At 40.9% G+C, this 18666-nt stretch overlaps 1 protein-coding gene across 22 annotated transcripts in view; it reads right to left on the bottom strand.

Moving 5' to 3' along the window:
- Window positions 1-18666, bottom strand: part of OXR1 (oxidation resistance 1) — a 338566-nt gene that overhangs the window by 244906 nt on the left and 74994 nt on the right. For 3 of the 22 annotated variants that reach the window (XM_072924922.1, XM_072924921.1, XM_072924923.1), the window contains exons 1-2: window positions 13371-13480; window positions 10848-10987 (exon numbers count right to left, since the gene is read on the bottom strand). The exons of 5 other annotated variants lie outside the window; for them this stretch is intronic. Coding sequence is in view for 2 of the 17 variants with exons in the window: in XM_072924917.1 (XP_072781018.1) it covers window positions 13371-13462 (92 nt within the window). In the remaining 15 variants the exon portion in view is untranslated. Of the gene's footprint in view, window positions 1-10847; window positions 10988-13370; window positions 13565-13994; window positions 14477-18666 lie in introns of those variants that run through there. 14 more of the 22 variants (XM_072924925.1, XM_072924927.1, XM_030266568.4 and 11 more) reach the window with 11 other exon arrangements.

The following is an 18666-nucleotide window of genomic DNA, read 5'->3' as shown; positions in this document are numbered from 1 at the left end:
GAAGATAATTTATGTCATGACAATTAAATTCTGATGAAGCCCTAAATTCTATCTTATGAAGCTGTAATTCCACTAAAAAATCAAAAGAGAAACAATCTAATTATTTGGTTTTTTCAGAGAACCTTGAAATTATGAACTGTTACTATTGCTTTGTGAACATTTACCAATCAAGTTGAGAACATTTCTTAAAATCTACTTGGGACTGGAAACAGCACGAAAACAGAAAAGGGACTGATAATTCTGGATAGATTCAGAAGTATTTGCATTATAATACTAAAGTGCAAGAAGTTCTGAGTGACAGCAGATGGTAATTGAAAAGACAGATCTCAGACAGAGAAGGCTCATGAGAGAATATCATGCAAATGGCAAGCACTTCAATTTTAAGATGGATTTGCAATTGCCTATTTGTGAATGTTGATAATGCCTTAAGATCAATAAGACAGAAGTGAAACGTGGTGTGGGTATTCAAGTCTCCATTTGCAGAGTTTTAAGATTTATAAATGCTCACATGGGACATTTCAACTGCAGAAGAAGAAAATGGGACCTAGTTATGCCTTTGTAATAAAGCTAATTATACAGTCAATCTTTTTCAAATTAAAACTTAGACTTGGTTTTAAATTTTTTCTTATTCTTTTTTCCTCAGAAACATATATCTCTACTTGTTTCTTAATGTTCTAACTTTTTGCAAGTCATTATTAATATGAAAACCATCAAAAAGTTTAAGAAATATCTTATGTTTTATTATTAGATTCAACTCTATATGCAATGATATCAATAAAACAGTGCTGCTTGCTCAAGTGCTACTAAAATGACACTGGACATTCATTCCATTGTTTAATAGTCTAATTTTTAGGATTACAGTGGTAGAATTGAAATCAGGGTTGAGCAAAAACATCACACATTACCTACCAAACATTTTGACAGATAACTGAATAAAGGTCAGAAACCTGCCTGCTTTAGGAGGCTGTTCTCAGCAGATTAAAATGGGAAGTGACCAATGTGGGACTCCCCTAGATCTCATTAGCTGAGGAGGAAGGAATTTATGTATTCTTGCAGTTCCAGGTGGAAGTCCAAAGGAAAGCCTACATGTGCGTCATCCTCAAGCTTAGCACTGTTCTTTTCTTAGCCAAAGGGGGCTTATCTTATTACCCTTCTTAGCTGTGATGTCCACATATAACCTGAGAACTGCATCATCCCAAAAAGTACAAGCAGCACACAGGAAAGGGGTCATCCAGACACCTGTGTCTTGCAAATGCCTAACTGGACACTGTTGCTAGTTCAGCTTTGTACATCTCATTAATGTAAAATCATATTGTTTCCTTTCTCTTAATTCAGGTAAAATTGATGCACTGTGATAATTAAGCCCATGCCTATGAGTTTTAAAAACTTATATGGCTTTGTTGAACTAAAGTGGAAGTAAATATTTTTTCTGCCTGGCTGGATACACACACGTTTTTATCAACAGCTGATGATTCAGGCTGTCTATATTTCTGCATAGTTTCCTCTATTCTGTTTCTGGTATTAAACTGAGCCTATTACAAGCAGTTTTCACATAATTTCAGGCTGTCTGCATAAAGCACTTTTTCCAGCAATATTCAACCATGGCACTTACAAAGCAATTCGGGGAATAAGAGAAGGGAGAGCGACAGTGAGCATTCCTACCAAAATTACTTCACCACTACCCAACAGAACACATGAGGCCAGAAATTACCTTCCCTTCACTGCAAATGCATGCACATAATGGGGCTGCTGGAGAACAACAGAGCCCTATGACAGAAACCAAACACTATCACATAATTGAAATAAAATTTCAACACTTGTCAGAGGTTATTTATTTAATGTTGGTGCAGGCTTACAAATTCTCCATTCATGTAGAAAACTCACTACCACAGCTATAGCCTCACAAGTAAGAGATGGAGCAGCCTGCACCAATATAATTACAACATTTTCTGAGTCACAGACAAAAATCTGGCCCATGCTGATACATTATGCAAAGCATCTATAAAAATGACTGTGCTGAAAGCATTAAATAAGAGCTATGACCATGGAATGGGAAATGTCATTATTGATTCCACAATACTAAATTTATCCTTCATACAACAAATAGAGGGACATGAAAAAATGAATGCCTTAAAAAGATAATGAGAAATTCAACAACAAAAGATTCTACTGACTACTAATTATTTTTATTCAGGTCACCCAGTATATAAGCTAATATTTACCAAAAACATTTGAACTGTGAACTACAATGTTTCAAGGTCATTCCTTTCCAAACATAAACAGGATTTTAGCAGGAATCTAATTGGAAGAGAATGAAGGGGGTTTTGCTCTGTTCCTGTAATCTCTTTTACTGGCAAGCACAGTAGAGCTACTTGAAATTTTTGAAACAAAAGTTACACAAAATACTACTGTATAAAAAACTTGTGCAAATTATTTTTCTAGCCATGTCAGGCTGGACATTGCAAAGAACAAAATGAGGCATTTGCTCCTATTTATACCACAATTAAAATACTCAAGGGTTTATATCACAGAATGAGTTCTCTCATCTGACCACACCACCAACAGCAATATGTTTTGCAGCTGTTCTGTCCATTGGGATGAACAACATTTAGGTACCACTCACATGCAAAAAAAAAAATAAAAAAAAAAAATCATAAAATCAGTAGTGCTACACCAGAAAATGCCTTAGGGTCTTTTAAAACTGATTAAGAAAAAACTACAAATTCATACATTTAGTAGCATACATATTTAGTTCATGGCACCTTAATTCTACCAATTAGCCAGAAAGTAGAAGACAAAAAATACACATGGACTTTAATTATAATAAATATATAAATATAAACATGATTGCTTCTCTTTCGATGAACAGAAGGTAGGAATATTATCCATACATGGCCTGAAGCTGTTAAAAATGCACTATCTGACCCTTCACTAACACATGAGAAGAACCTATTTTTCACTAGTTGTTGATTTGTAGAGCTGTTCAAGGGAAAATTATCCAACTCTTCCATATGTTAAAATAAAATTAGTCAAAGTCTGTCCCTGTCCTAGACTCCATAACCTGATGAAGTAGCTTTTTAAGGGAAGGGTTAAGCTTCTTTGTTTTACTGAGGAACTACTGTTCCCTGTACAGTTTTATTTGGTTTAGATCATAAATTCATAGCAAAAACACCTGTTGATAGGAAAGATCAGAACTAGAACTTCCAAATACAGATAGCATGCAAGAAGGAAAAAAAGCAAAAGTTTAAGCATGAATTTCAATGTGATAGTACTCAAAGAGACTAAGCCATAGTTTCTGTAATCTCCTGTCACAAGCTTTATTAGTTAATACCTCAATTTAAGGGTTGAAGGTGTAGCTCACCTTCAACTAACCATTCTCAAGTAATTTTATGAGACTAGGCTCCCAAAGTACCACCATTCTTAAAACACTCCCCTAGTGGTCTCACATAAACTACTTTTCTACATCAATTTTTTTTTAAAAAGGAAAACTTAGTATAGCAAATTAGCAATACTAAAAGTGTGTCCATAATAACTAAAGATTCAAAAAAGCAGAGGCAGACTAGATGATTTGGGGTAGGCAGAGAAAAGTTTTGACGCAAATGATCACCTCAGATACAGTGTTGTTCTTCATAATAAGGAATCATGCACTCTTAGAAGTACATTAAATTATTATTAAATAGTATAAATGCAAATGCTCATTTGCACAGAGTAAAACTTTCCTTCATCCAAAGTGATACATATATTTTATGCATCAATGCAACTATGTTCTCTTCAACATCAAGAGCCTACTTGAGACAATATCAAAACAACTAACACAAAAAACACTGTTTCAAAGAACAGAAACTTTTTGTACATGTCACATGCTAGGGAACAATAACAGTAATCTTGTTTTAGCTGTGATGTTTTACCAGAATGAAGACTTGCCTGTGTTCCTCCTAACTGCTCTTGCACAAGGCAATATATGGGTGTTTGGAGAAAGCACCTTGGAAGGTTATATTCTGAAGTCTTTCAGGAAGAATGTTGCATTTCTAATCCGCAATTAAGAAATAGATTATAAGCTTGCTTTCTTTGGAGAAAATGCTATCATTTTACCTTTCTTTACCTGTGAAGAGGTATGATTAACAATGCACCAAGAACAGTCTGGAAGATGTAATAAGACTGTCTTTCAAGTTAGTCCATTACCTGTGTCTTAAGCATAAACACATTTGTAGGATTCAAATGTCCCACAGCTCAGAGTTGGTCACAATCATTAATTTATCACAGTTCAATTTGTATTAAATGGGAATCTTCCTACACAAAGACACATGACAAAACACAAGTGGTTTAAAATTGCAACAGTCCAGAACTCCAAACAAACTTGAGTAATATAATCCTGGCATGGAAACTGAATGCTTGATGCACCGAAATTTGCATGGGGCCACTGTTGAAGCACGGAGGTATAAAATGTCAGGTACAAGCACCTAGAACGCTACAAGCTGCTGACACCAGCTTCACTGCCTCACACTGTATCAGTCTGTATTTCTGTATTGGCACAATTTATATTAATGTATCCCCACTTTTTTTCAGATTACTCTTTTAAATCCTTCTGGTAATCATCACAGAATGATTCAGGTTGGAAGGAAACTCAATGATCATATAGTTCCAACCCTCCTGCCATGGGCAGAGACACCTTCCACTAATCCAGATTGCTCAAAGCCTCATCCCCTGAACACTTCCAGGGATGAGGCATTCACAGCTTCTCTGGGCAATCTGAGTCACAGTTTCAACATTTACTTAACATGAAGTGACCTTACTCATAGGTATTAAAGCACATTGGTCGCTGCTTTTGCCCTTACACAAGTATAAATCTGGCTCATTTTAGAATTAATGATTCCAGAATTAAAACATCTGGAAACTATTTACATAGCTTTGGAAAACTGAGTTATTGTGCTTTTCAGAGAAAGTTATTAAAACCGAATCTTCTTATTATCTAAAGATGCACTGGCTTACATAGAGATATGCATTTGGAAAGCTAAAACCAGAAATATCATCTACAACATGACAGAATATTTAAAAAATTTGGAATAAATAAAGGATATTTTTTACTTTTTTTTTTTTCTTCCTTTTAGATTCACTCAGAGAGCAACAGACAGGTACTTTCACTGTAGTGAGTTGTAATTAAAATAACTGCAAAGGGGAAGTAGAAAACAGGATGCAATTAGCAGTTTCAGGAATTTAGAGATCATGGAGATGGAACAATTTCCTCCCTATCAATGATAACTTTCATATTTCCTCAAGACTTCCTTTATTTCAGCTGAAGAAAGACCCATGGGCTCCAGCCACTGGTATTTTACGTTCCCTAAACGAGGTGACAGAAGATGACATATCAATTAATTAGGAGAATTCATTTTTACTGCCTGTTGCCACAAAATCTTACTGAACCTATTTCACAGGTATATTCGTTTTGGGTGTATACCTGTGAAATGGATATGGTTAGAAGCGACTGAGGGCATACTGGGAAGAGCAGTAACAAGTTTGCCTTCTGCCTGTGCTACAGTTTTACCATGTCTGACTCACAGGATCTTGAAATCTGGGGGAAGCAGAAGGTAAAGGGACTTGGGGAAAGTACATATGGGAAGATGAGGGTATCTTCTCTGGGTGTTTCTCAATATTACTACATTTGCAATACTTTCCCTTTAAAGCTTCATTAAGGTCAAGCTTTATATCTAGGAATAATCTAAGCCTCGCTCAAAACTTCCTGTAACACTTACTGCAACATTTGTGACAGAATTGCAGTGAGACGATCTGTTGTTCACTGTGCCCCAGTAAAAAATCAGGTACAGATTGGCCACAGAAGCTGTGGATGCCTTACTTACAAGTAGTGTTCAAGGATGGGGCATTGGGCAACCTGGTCTAGTGAGAGATGTACCCATGGCAGGGGGGTTGGACCTAGATAATCTTTAAGGTCCCTACCTATAATGTCTGGTTATATTTCATTCCAAATGTTGAAAACTCCACACAGCCATGCTGCTCCTCCACCTGAGCAAGAACAACCACTGCCTCCATCACTGGGTTTAACCACTTTGCAGACCTCTGCTAGTGCTGTTGGATATGCTGTACATATGTGTTAGAGTTCCAGCAGGCACATAACATGATTTTGATACTATTTCCTTTATGGAGTGTAAGGAAAAGTATGACACTCACCAAAATCAGGACCATTTGTAACTTAATTCTGTCTTGCTTGCTGCTGTCTGTATTTACATGCTCTCACTAATGATTATGCAGACAGTTACACGGTTCTCTTCTGCCACAGTCACATTATCAGTAGAAGGAGCTTTTCTCCCCCAGTTCAGAACGCTGGTTGCAGTTTGATGAAGACTTCATTAGGTACCAACACCTCATATACTGTGGCTGCTATTTTCAACACAGCTAAGAACCACGGGTCACCAAGTGTCTAAACAATCTTCTCCAAAAGGAGAGATTAACAGCTTTACACAGTTTTCAGCCATGTCTTCACAGAGCACTGCACTTGTTTCCACAACACCCAGAGAGCATCCTTTACTGAGTAAGCAGATAAGGTATTGGGTGTCTAGTCTGATCAGAGTTGTTCAGTCTACAGCCTTACGGTACTCTAGCTAAGCTCTGCTGGATGCCAGAAGTATCAATTTCCTCATGAGCCTCTCCAAGGTGATCATCACTTTGAGTGATGTATTTCACCAACATTGATGAACTTGTCTTTTCATATCATGCTATGTTGTGCAGCTAGTAATATCTTCATTTCACAGATGCTACTGCCGCTTCAGTTAGTGCCACCTCAAAACATTACTTACAGTTTCTTACACTTAGCTATTCAACTTTTTCCATTTTAGAGGTGTCTAAGTCTCTCATTACTTCAGGTAAATCTTCTTAGTTGAGCACAAACTCAGGTATGTAAAATTTCAGGTGAGGCAGACTCCAGTGGGAAAAAAAAAAAAAAAAAACAAGAAAAAAGAAACAGCAGGTATGACAGTTTGCATACAGAAAGAGTTTCACAGTCAAGAATTCCATCCACGTGGACCAGCTATTTCCTGCTACTATCATCCTTTCTGGCATATGGAAACTGCATGCAAAGAAAGACACAATTTATTTTTACCGTGGTGATATAGTAATGGCAACAGAAGGTATGAGTGGAAATTCTATTAGTAGTTAAGTCCACACATAGAATTAAGTGTGGTTCTTTGAAAACTATTCAAGCAGAACGTACAACAAGGGGATTGAGGTTTCATGTAGAAGTGAGATTGACTACTAATGAGTTAGCATTACTCCTTTGGCTATAATATGTCACTGCAGTTAGTGTTTGCAGTGACTCCAGGAAAAAAGGGAAAACAAAGTAATCCCTGAAAAAATTATTGAAAACCCACAGACACTAATAATAAGATCCCAATGGAGAATTAAAGCCAGAAAAAAATATTTTTTTTTTCTTCCCACTGTATCCTTTTTTCTTGCTATGGCTTCTTGTAGTCCTGGATAAAAGTTGCTTCTTTCTGTAAAGGGGATTTAAAAGCTGTTACTGTTTCTCTTTTCAGAAGCTTCAAAAGATGTAATATCAAGTGATCAATCACCTTGGAATATCCTTTTATCAACAACATGGATGCCCTGGCTTTTTTGTGCAACAAAGTGCAAAAGGCCACTTGGAAATCAACTGTTAAAGATTCGGATGACTGAATAGATTGGGTCTGCATCAACAGTATACAAATAATCAATTTCTGAAATAGAACAGTATTAATAATTTAAAATCAGGAAGGAAGCATAAAGAAGACTCACAAGTGAATCCAACTGCACTGCAGTGACTATAAATACTAACATTTTTAGTATGCTCTGTATTATTCATGAAAGATGATTTATTACTAAGGTTTTATATAGCTACGGTTAGATTAAGGAATATCAAATAATGTATTTACAGTTATTTTAGGAACTATCTACATGGAATCTGGTTGTGTTATGCTCTGGGGAAAAACAGAGTTCTGACTACAATATCAAAATCTTATCTTTCTATGCATGTCATATATAAAGTTTATGTAAGATTTCCGGATACTATTTATCTATGTAAGTATTTCAGTTGAACTATGTTTTATCTATGAAATTTGTTTCACATCTATGTGTCCCAAAAGCACAAGGCAGACAATTCTTTTCTGTTTCCACAAGTAAAGTTCACAGTGAAATGAATGAGAGTTGTATATATAATGTCTGGGGGGGAAAAGCATATCATTTAAGCAGCCGTGCTACATGTTCATATGTTGCATATTTTTTCTCCAAATTTGGTGCTTGGGTGGGTGAGATCACCCACTGAAAACAGACAGGATGGATTCTGGTAATCTATCCCGATGGCTGTGAGAATACCTTCCAGAACAGAAGTGCATACAAATGGTATCAACTGAACAAACAAGGTGCCTACACTTTCAGGAGGCAATATTTCCAGAGTAATCCCAGGTTTGAGACAGAACTGCTAGCTTTGTTTTACATGGTCAGTAAGAAACACCTTACAATCATGATTGCAAATATGTCAACTGTTCTTCACAGGGATGCAAAGGGTTTATGTCCCAGGCTGACCCAAAGTGTTGGTCTTTGGTCACTGATGACTAAATAATGTATAAACTACAGAAGTGGATCTTGCACAGCTAAGGCTCCCATTCACAGCCTAACAAAGTTCCCATCTTCCACAGAAATGGCCTTGCTTTTGCTAAGGACTGTTAAGCTCTGCTAAGTGTTCAAAATTCCTTTAATTCATCTTTCACTGTTGACCAATGATGGATTTCCCAACAAAGCATAAGACAACCTATACCTACTTTACCATCAGATCTTTCTTTACAGTGTCTCCTTCCTGTTAGGGCCCTGACTTTTTCTTGCCCTTACCATTTAATTTGTGTGCACATTAGAAAAAGCATTTGCATCCAGGGCACAGTAGGTGTATATCTTCCAAGAGACAGCAAAACAGTAACTGAGCAGACACAAAAATAAAACAGGATTGAAAATACATAAAGAGCAAAAGATTTGATGAACTCAGTCTTATCAAGAGGTCTTCATCAATTGATACAGATTTTCTGATTAAAAAAAATAAGACAATAAGTAGCTCTTTGAACACAATAAGTAGCTCTTTGAACACAACTATCTGGATCTCATAGCTGGAAGTTGAATAAAAACAACACTTGCCTAAAAATTAGTTAATAATAGCAAAACTTGGGTTAATTAATAACTGCACACAATAGATTTACATGCATAGACAAGTGTTGAGAAGGATTTACTCCAAAATATTAAATTAAGAATATTTTTTTTCTAAGTGGTAAGTCTCATCAAGTCACTTCAAATCCCTCAAGGTCCCTTCAAGTTTTACAATGCCCACAGCTGTCCTGGGGAAATCTCCTTATTCCTTCACAAATTTTAACTCTCCTTTTCAAATCAGTCAGGCTTCCAATGTTGATCAATTATTACACAGTAAGTACTAACCTTGGAGTGGGGGAGGGAAATGAATAGGGCCCAAATAATATGGAACAAAAGCTCACCAGAAATATATAAACTGATTTAGACTTATCACTCTAAGCCTGAAAACAACCATCTCCAGCAAAAAGAAAATAAAGAGGAGACTGATAAACCTTTCATATTCTCAAGCCACTCATGAAGGAACTCACACAATCCCATTTTTTTTTCCCCTCATGTTACCATCCCTGTGCTATATGGGCATTATACTTTGGTCTCAGAGAAAGTCCAATCCTTTGTCTTATGACAGGCAGCATTTTTGCTCTGTGTTCATGCTCTGCTGAGAACTCCATTATGACACACATCCAGCTTGTAGCTGTTCTCTCCATCTTCCTTTTGCTCCCATGTCAAACACCCCTCTTCTTTCACGATTTCTCACTCATCAAATAACAAAGATAATAAGTGTATTTCTGAGGAGTAACAAAGTAGGGCTCATGGTCCTCATGACACTTAAGAGTTAGGGAGCCAAAGCTCAAATTAGTTATCAGTATAATATATGTGGAATACAGAAGACTGATACAGACTACTTGTTTCTCTCATTTCACCCTATTAATAGGCAGTAGAATAACAACAACAAAAAGATTAAATATGTCTTCATTCCCTGTTTTGGCAGAGTAACGTAAGAAAGCAGGAGGTCATCACTTGATTCAATGTGTAGTTGAGACAGAAGCAGTAACTTTATGTACAGGAGGAACTCACTACTTGTACTGCTGCAGCCACAGATAAAATTTTTCTGTGACAGAGGTCTCTGCTCCATCTGAAAGATTTTAACCTGCAGATCAAATAACTTCCTGTCTTAAAGTGTATGACACATCATGAGATATCCAGGAGCTACCTTATCTGAATCTATAGCTAATCTTCAGTAAAACTTGCTGGAACAGATGCTGGAATAGCAGGCTAATTTACAGCTCACTGCTGCAGGAGCCATACAAGCATCTGGCCCCAGCACAAAATACCCTTGATGATATTAAGAGAGCAATGTCTGCTTTGAACACCTGAAGGTCTTCCCCATGGGCTTCAAAACATTTGCAATTCTTTGCCTATCTCAAAATGCTCCTTCTGCCTTTGATGGCAACAGTTCACACACCAGAGACACCCTACTTAACAAATATCTGCTGCAATGAACGAAGAAACCATCCCACGTTCAAGTAAACGGCTCTACCAAACAAAAGTATCAGTATCTCCTGAGCTAAGCCATTCCCAATCATGTAACAATCTTGTGCTAATCTGACACCCGACCATGCTTGCCAGTAGTAACTGTTTGCTTCTGCAAGGTTGTCACCTCCCAAATGTTTCAATAGTACGCATAGTTTAATGTTTTTGCTACAGTAACTTAAGAAACAACAGCAACTCACTTAAGGGTGAAGAAGTAAGTCACAGTAGCTCATCAACAAAACCAAGTGCGCAAAGAGCTTGTGAATTAACACATGATCATTAGTGCTGACGATCCTAGACTACTGACTTCTGCTGCCAGCCTTAAACAATCATCAGGTCCCTATTAAAAAAAAAAAAAAAATTATGTCATTGTTATCAGGGTTTGGGGATTTGGGGGGTTGGGGGTGGAAGGACCAAGGGGAGTGTAATTTTTAAGTGAAATTCTACTAAAAGTATTTTAACATTTCTTTTAATAGTTCTGTTATTCCCCCAAATTCAGAAGGAGTAAGTATGTGTATTTCCTACAATGCAAGATGACACACTTTTTAAAAACAAACAAACCCATGAAAGATATTTCTTTAGATTAAGCAAACAGTGGAGAAAAAAGTTTTCACAGGAAGAAAGATATGCACTGTGAAAGAAGATTAGTTACTTTTTTTTTCTGCTTAGAGGGAAACACAGCTGTGCAAACAATACAGCTGCTAACTAGACATTCTCAAACAACTAATATGTAATGCTACTGTTACTATAATAATTTTCTCACCTCCACTAGTTGGGCTCAAACCTGGGCAAGAAAAAATAATCAACTGACACTGTACAGGAATTATATTTCACAGCATAAATTATAAGGATATCCTTATATGCTCTATTAGCATATGCTTGACGATCAAAGAATCCCTATCTGGTTAGGATGCTGAAATAAATCTATTTATATGTATGAGCTCTGGAACTAAAATAAATAGTATTAAAACATCCTAGCAGTAAAATATAACCCAAATAATTAAAAAAATCATTATTCCAAGAACATAAGGAAAGGTATTTTTATTCCAGCTTTGACTATTTCTCATATTTTAAACAAAGTTATTCTTTAAAATACCAGGTATTATTTCAGATTAAATCTAATTACATGAGAAAAATGGCAGGTTGCCATGCAAAAGAACCTCTATTCTTATTTCTCACTGTGCTGTCAACATAGGCTGTTCTTACTTGCTGCATTTTCTTGTGGTCTTTTACAGTAGGCAAAAAGCATGAGCTTAAGAATTCAGTTTCCCCCCATTATTGCATAGTCATAAAAATTGAGCTGACAGGACAGCAGTTTTTTCGTACACAAACCAGAGCCGAAACACACACGCTGGCTTTCAGAAACCTACGGATCAATTGTTACTCTCTGGGAGCGCTGCCTTGGCGGGCGGAGGTGAGAGAGTTTCATTTGGGGAAGGGAAAAGTTGAAGAGTTGCAGAGATACGGAATCTTCCCGTCTCCACTGCATAGCTAATTAACAGACTCAAATATATACACAGTAACAATGACATCTTCTGCGTCTGTAACTATTTAAAATGCACCTAAATTCTGACGAGGCTTAACATACAGATATTTAAGCTTATATGAATATTCATATCTGAGTACTATACGGAATCTAAGTCATTGTGCAAAGATAAGCATGGCTTAAAAGTGTTAAAAGTCGGGTCATTAGACTGACAACATCTACAGACCAAATGAAAATCAAGACAGGCTGTTCACCAAGAGCATCGTACTGGCCCTCAGTCCAATTCTTTCACCAGTGACACACTAGGTTCCCCAAATTCCCCTTCCCCTACCTATTATGATTTTAATTAGAAAGCTATCTTAATATAACTTTGCAAACATCAAAAAGCTTCCTTTGAATAGGGAAGCAGCTTCTGAAACCTTTCCTCATGCCGCTTTCAACGTTAAGTGAAAAACTTTACATTCTCTAGTATTAGGAACACGTAGCGTTAAACCCATTTACAGGTGAACGGAACAACAAAATAAGCATTTTAAAATTAATATAAAATCCCATTTTCGAAGGTAAAAAATCTCGGGGCACACTTCGGTATTTGTTGGTTACTGACAATAAGTTAAAACACTGCACCTCTCTAAACTGAAAGAACACCTAGAATAAATTGTCACACGAGGGAGCAAAAAACCTGCGTCGTTAGAGTTTCTCTCCTCAAACTGTTTCTTTCCTGCGGCATCATCTGCTAAATCAGAAACTCCTTTGAGCACCGCAGCCTCGCTGACTCTTACGGTGCGCTGGCTGCGCCGACACTCGCTCGGTATTTTCGCATCGCTCCCTCTCCGCGGGGCCAGCGCAGCCGCCCGCCTCTCAGCGCCGCTCGCAGCCGCAGACCGCGCTCGGACCGGCCGCGCCGAGAGGACGCGCTCTCCCGCCGCCGACCCGCGCAGCGCGGACCCTCCGTGGCCGAGCCGAGCCGAGCCGAGCCGAGCCGGCCAGGCCTCGAGCCGCTGGCCCGGGGGCGGGCAGCGGAGAAGTTGCGGCCGCCCCGAGGCGCGCACCGAGGCGCCCGGGCGGACAGGTGCAGCCGGTCCCGCCGCGCGTCAGCCTCCAGGGGCGGGGGGCGCCGAAGCCCGAGCCCGACCCCCTGCCCCGGGCAGCCCCTGCGGCGCGGAGGCGGCACCGAGGCGGCGGCTGCCTCCCCTCGCCCGCCCGGCCGCGCCGGCACCGCGCCCGCGGACAAACTTACTTGCGGGCGGCGGCGGAGCCCGCGCCCTCCTTCCCGCGCTGCGAGCGAGCGCAGCCCCGGCGCGGCGGCCGCTGCCGAGCGCGTTCGGACATGCTCAGTGCCCCGCCGTGCGGAACCTACCACCGGGGGGCACGGGGGAGCGCGGAGAGAGGGGGCAGAGCTGGATGCTACCAAGAGGACGCGCTAAAAATAGGCGCCGCAGAAAGGAACAGCTGGAGCCTAAAGGGGCGGCGGCCGCCCCGGCCCCCAGCCCCGGCGAGCGGCGCTCCTCCCGCCGCGGGCCCTCCCCGCGGAGCCAGAGCAGAGCCTCTGCAGCCGGGCCTGCGCTGCCGCGGAGCTCCTGCCCGCGGAGCCAGCGGGGGAGACACTCTGGGAGCGGGGCGCTGCCGGCATCCCGCGATGCCCGCGATGCCCGCGATGCCCGCGATGCCTGCCGTGCCTGCCATGCCTGCGCCACCGCGCCGCGTCCTGCCCGCGCCTTTGCGGCGGGAGCGCTGCGCTGCGCTCGGCTGCGGCTGCTGCCGCCGGAGCGCGCAGGGGTGCGCAGGGCGCCGGGAGGGCTCCGCGGAGCGTCCGACTGCCGGGCTCTGCCTGCCTTCACCCAGCGCCGGGCCGGGAGCGTACCTCGGGGCCAGGAGCGTATCTCGGGCCGGGCCATTTATCTCAGGGCCAGGCCACCCCGTGAAGCAGCGGCTTCAGAAATGTATCTCCCTCTATGTAGTGAGGGAGAGGATGCCGAGCGGCGTTTTCATGCGGCATTTCTCTGGAGACATCTCCATCCTGCTCCGAGGCGTTAGGTTATGCGGACGAGGCTTGGGGAGTGACAAACCCTCAGGAGCTTTCCCGTGAAGCTCAGAGCAGTCAGATGAGAATGTGGCAGGTCCGAGGCGAAGAGTGTAAAGAACAGCCCTCGTAAATATAATTTTCTAGGCTGGAAGATCTATGCGGCAAGAGAAATTACATGATCACCTCTCACTGACACTACTGTGCTTCAAAACTGAGAGCTGTTGAAATAGAAAGCCACCGAAGTATTTGTGAATGGGAATTTCTGATGGGATTTTTAAGCTGTGGCTGATCATGCTCTACCCTCCTAAAAGACTGACAAGAATAAACGTTAGAGCACCACATTGTTTTAGATTTATATAGATACTACAGAGTCTAAAATTGTATTACCCCAACAAGAGTTCGGAAGTATTACTGAATTCTGCTTTTATGAATGCAGAAAATTGCTGTTGCACAAAAAAGAAGAAGAAAAAAAGGCATCTTTACAGAATACTAAACCACTTGTAAGAAAAAATATCAGACATTCTGATTACATCATGTACAATAGTATGTACACTCAAGACCACATTCAAAATTTTTAATTTATTTCATTAGACATGAGAGATCATTGGAAGTTTATCTTCATCATAACTAACACAGCCTTCAGCAAAAACTACTGCAGAAAAAACCCTCAGTTACACGTAGGTGGGTATAATCAGGAAAGGAAGTGTTACTTGTCAGTACTGTCAAATAAAGTGAGAGCAAGGAAGCAATTTTCCTGGCAGACTGACATACAGTGGCATAGATTATTAGAGAAGATTGTGTATGTAACTACTGCAGTACTTGGAGATACGGAAGATGACGTCACAAAGATTATAGTATTAAAAGGGAGTGAATCAGGTTGCATTGGCTTTATAAGGCCAAGCTTTCATATAGGGGAGGGGGCGTGCAGGAAGATGGGGAGGTATGGGGGTGGCTTCTGTGAGAAAGAGCTGGCAGCTTTCTCCATGTCTGACAGAGCCAATCCCTGATGGCTCCAAAGGTATATGTGCATCTGGCCAAGGCTGGGCCAATTGGAAATGCTGCTAATGCCTCTATGATAACAGATTTAGGAAGAAATGTAACTAAGATTGGCAGTTGTAATTGTGGCCAGAGACGAGCAGAGCGAGAGTATATGAGGAGCAACTCTGCAGACCAAGGTCAGTGGATAAGGAGGGAAAGAAGTTCCTCCAGTCAGAGAAGCTGAGATTCCTCTGCAGCCCTTGGTGCAGCCCATGGTGAAGCAGCTGTGCCCCTCCAGCCCACTGAGGTCCCATGGGATGCAGGGATCCACCTGCACCTGTGGATGAGACCCACGCTGGAGCTGTGGCTGCCTGGAGGAGGCTGTGACCCTGTGGAAGAGCCAGTGGAGAGAGGCCCCTGTCCCCAGGCTGGAGCAGCCTGTCCCTGGAGGACTGCACCCATGGAAGGGTGGCCCACACTGCAGCAGTATTGGAAGGACAGCTGCCCATGGGATAGACACACTGCAGCTGTTCACAGAGAGCTGCTGCTCATGAGATGGACTCACATTGGGGGAGTTCATGGAGAACAGTCTCCTGTGAGAGGGACAGCCCTGTTCTCCCTGAGCAGCAAGAGAAGCCTCCGGTGATGAACCGAACCCCCCATTCCCTGCCTCCATGAGCTGCTGGAGGATGAGGTAGATCTAGGAAGGAAGAAGGGGTGAGGGGATGATGTTTTCAAGGTTTTATTTTACTTCCCATTATCCTGCTCTGATTTCATTAGCAATAAATTCAATTAATGTCTCTAACTCGAGCCTGTTGTCCACATGGTATTTGGTAAGTGATCTCTCCCAGTCCTTATCTCAACTCATGAACCCTGTTTTATATATATCTCTTCCTTGTCTAGCTGTGGAGGAGAGTGTGAGAGAGCAGCTTTAGTGGGTGCCTGGCATCTACACATGTTCACTAAATCTCCTCATTCTCCTCATTCTCTGTTCTACTAAGACATGAGATACGCTGAATTCTCTAGTCCATGTCTAACAGCCACCATTACACTATGTATTATAAAAAGTTGTACACTATGCAGGAGGCATAACTTTACAGAGTGGGGGGTGGATTATGTAATTCTTTCAACTGAAGCTATTGATCTTGAGATGGGCAGCAGGGGAAATAGAAAACGCAGTCTTCTGAATGCAGATTTGGGATAACAGTGGGATAATGTATTTCTGGCTGCATCTGGATCTCTGCAGGAGCAGTAGGCAGCCTCTGGAGAATTTCCTAGAACAGTTTGCACCTTTACCCTTATACAGCTCTGGGTAAATCAGGAGACTGAAAGATGTCCTGAGTCTCAGGAGAGTAACTTCCAGCTGGGGATTCTTACTGTCTCTTCATCATGGGAACAAATCTGAAAATACTGGCAAAGAAAACACGGGTTTTTCTGCAGTCTGCATCATCATTCTCCTCATATCTTCCCTATATGGGTAATTATACTATAATTCTCACATTTTTCTTTGTTTATAAGGGATATCTTTAGAAGTTGTCAAATATAGTTGCTTTTCACAATGAGAGACAAACATATATGGATTTTCCTCACCCAACCATAGTGTCATAAATTCCATGAATTTTTTTATATATACATACATATATAAATATACATATATATGTATATATATATTATATATATATATATATAAAGCCTAAGATAGCAAGTTCCAGCATTCAAAAGACCATAATCATCCAGATGCAGATTAACAAATTGGACATTAGTAAGTAAGTGGTGGCTGCATCTGCTGTACCAGCCAGTGAACTATATTTAGATGTAGACACCCATCTGAATATTGAAAGCTGTTCTTTTCTTCTTCAAGTTTTGCTCAGCAGAAATATCCATAGAGTTGCATCTTGTTCCTACCCAGCAAAAGATTTAAATATCTGCTGTGCTGCTATGTCCCATGAGACAGAAGGGGAACAAATCCTCATTGCACAGAAAATGTGCAGCTTTGCACTCCATACAAAGTACAGTGCTTTATCAATCTCTTTTCATATTACTTAAGGAGGCTCTACTGAATCTTTATTTTTAAAATATATCCCCTATAATTCCATATTGCTGATGAACTAAGGCTCTGACATACCACTGATTGCTTCTGGCTCTCAGACTTTCCCCTTAGCCCTCCCAGCTGTCTCCTCTCATTGTTTTCAGCCTTCTCCTTGACAGCAATATTCAGATTCTCTACTGTCTCCTTATATAGCTCAAAGGTACATTCTAGCATCCTTACCTTTTGAGTTCACTGTCCTAGGGAATTTTTCTACATAGTAGAGTAACCAGGCTTCCTGTGCAGTAGATAGAATATTCCTCTTCTTTTTTTTTTTTTTTTTTTTTTTTTTTTTTTTCCTTTTCTTATAGGACAAAGCTTATTTTCAAGGCATAGGACTTGGATGTTTGAGTACCATAGGCTGATTATAGAATCATAGAATGGGATAAGTGGGAAGGCACCAAGAGGTCATCCAGTTCAATCCAGCTGTCATGGGCAGGGCCATCTTCTACTACACCAGGTTGCTCAAAGCTCCATCCAGACCAACCTCTCCAACACTTCCAGAGATGGGAAATGCACACAGCTTCTCTGGGAAGCTTGTTCCAGTGCCTCACCACTCTCAGAAGGAAAAAATTCTTCCTACTATCTAATCCAAACCCCACTCTCTTTCAGTTAAAGCTATTACCTCTTACCCTACCTGTTCCTGTAAAGACCCTCTCCAACACTCTTGCAGGCCCTTTTTTTAGGTACTGGCAGGTTGCCCTAGGTTCTCCCTAGAGCTTTTTTTTCTCCAGGCTGAGCAACCTCAGCACTCTCAGCCTGTCTTCTCAGAGGAGAAATAGTCCAGCCCCGTGACCCACTTTGTGGCACTTCTCTGGATTCAGTCCAAGGTGTTCACATATTTCTTATGTTGGGGATCCCCAGAACTGGATGCAGTACTCCAGATGCTGCTCTCACCAGAATGGAGCAGAGGCAAAATCACCTCCCTTGATCTGCTGGCCATGCTGGTTTTGATGCAGACCAGGATGTGGCATCACAGGAGACATGCACAGAGAGAATCCAGCTATCAGTCTGTAGTCCAAATGGGAGATGTTCTTCAGAGTAACAGAAAAGATTGTGTAATTAATATGTGTAAAGTTGTGCTTGAGGCAAGAGATTTTGGGTTAGAGTGAAGAAGCCCAAAATAAAAACAGATGACTGATACTTCACTGTGCATTTGGATTGCAAAGGGGACCAACTCCCAACAAGCTGAAAGTACAGAAATTCCAGGGTGGGGATAGTATGGGTAATAAAACAGAGAACTCTGGCATGTGAACATGGGGCACATAAATCTCCCTGCTTGGAGACTGCTTTTGGGTGGAATGACAACAGAAAACAAAGAACATTTTTGTTAGGACAGGAAAATAAGACATAGGGATAGAGAAATGTGGGATTTCCATTAAGAATAACTGAGACTATTACATGGATTCCCTGGAATGAAGGGGAAAGGCATCTGATAATAGTCTT

This window comes from Taeniopygia guttata, chromosome 2 (genome assembly GCF_048771995.1).
Source record: "Taeniopygia guttata chromosome 2, bTaeGut7.mat, whole genome shotgun sequence".
NCBI classification, from domain to species: domain Eukaryota; kingdom Metazoa; phylum Chordata; class Aves; order Passeriformes; family Estrildidae; genus Taeniopygia; species Taeniopygia guttata.
Note: the sequence above shows the minus strand (reverse complement) of the source record. Positions and strands in the feature narration are given on the sequence as shown.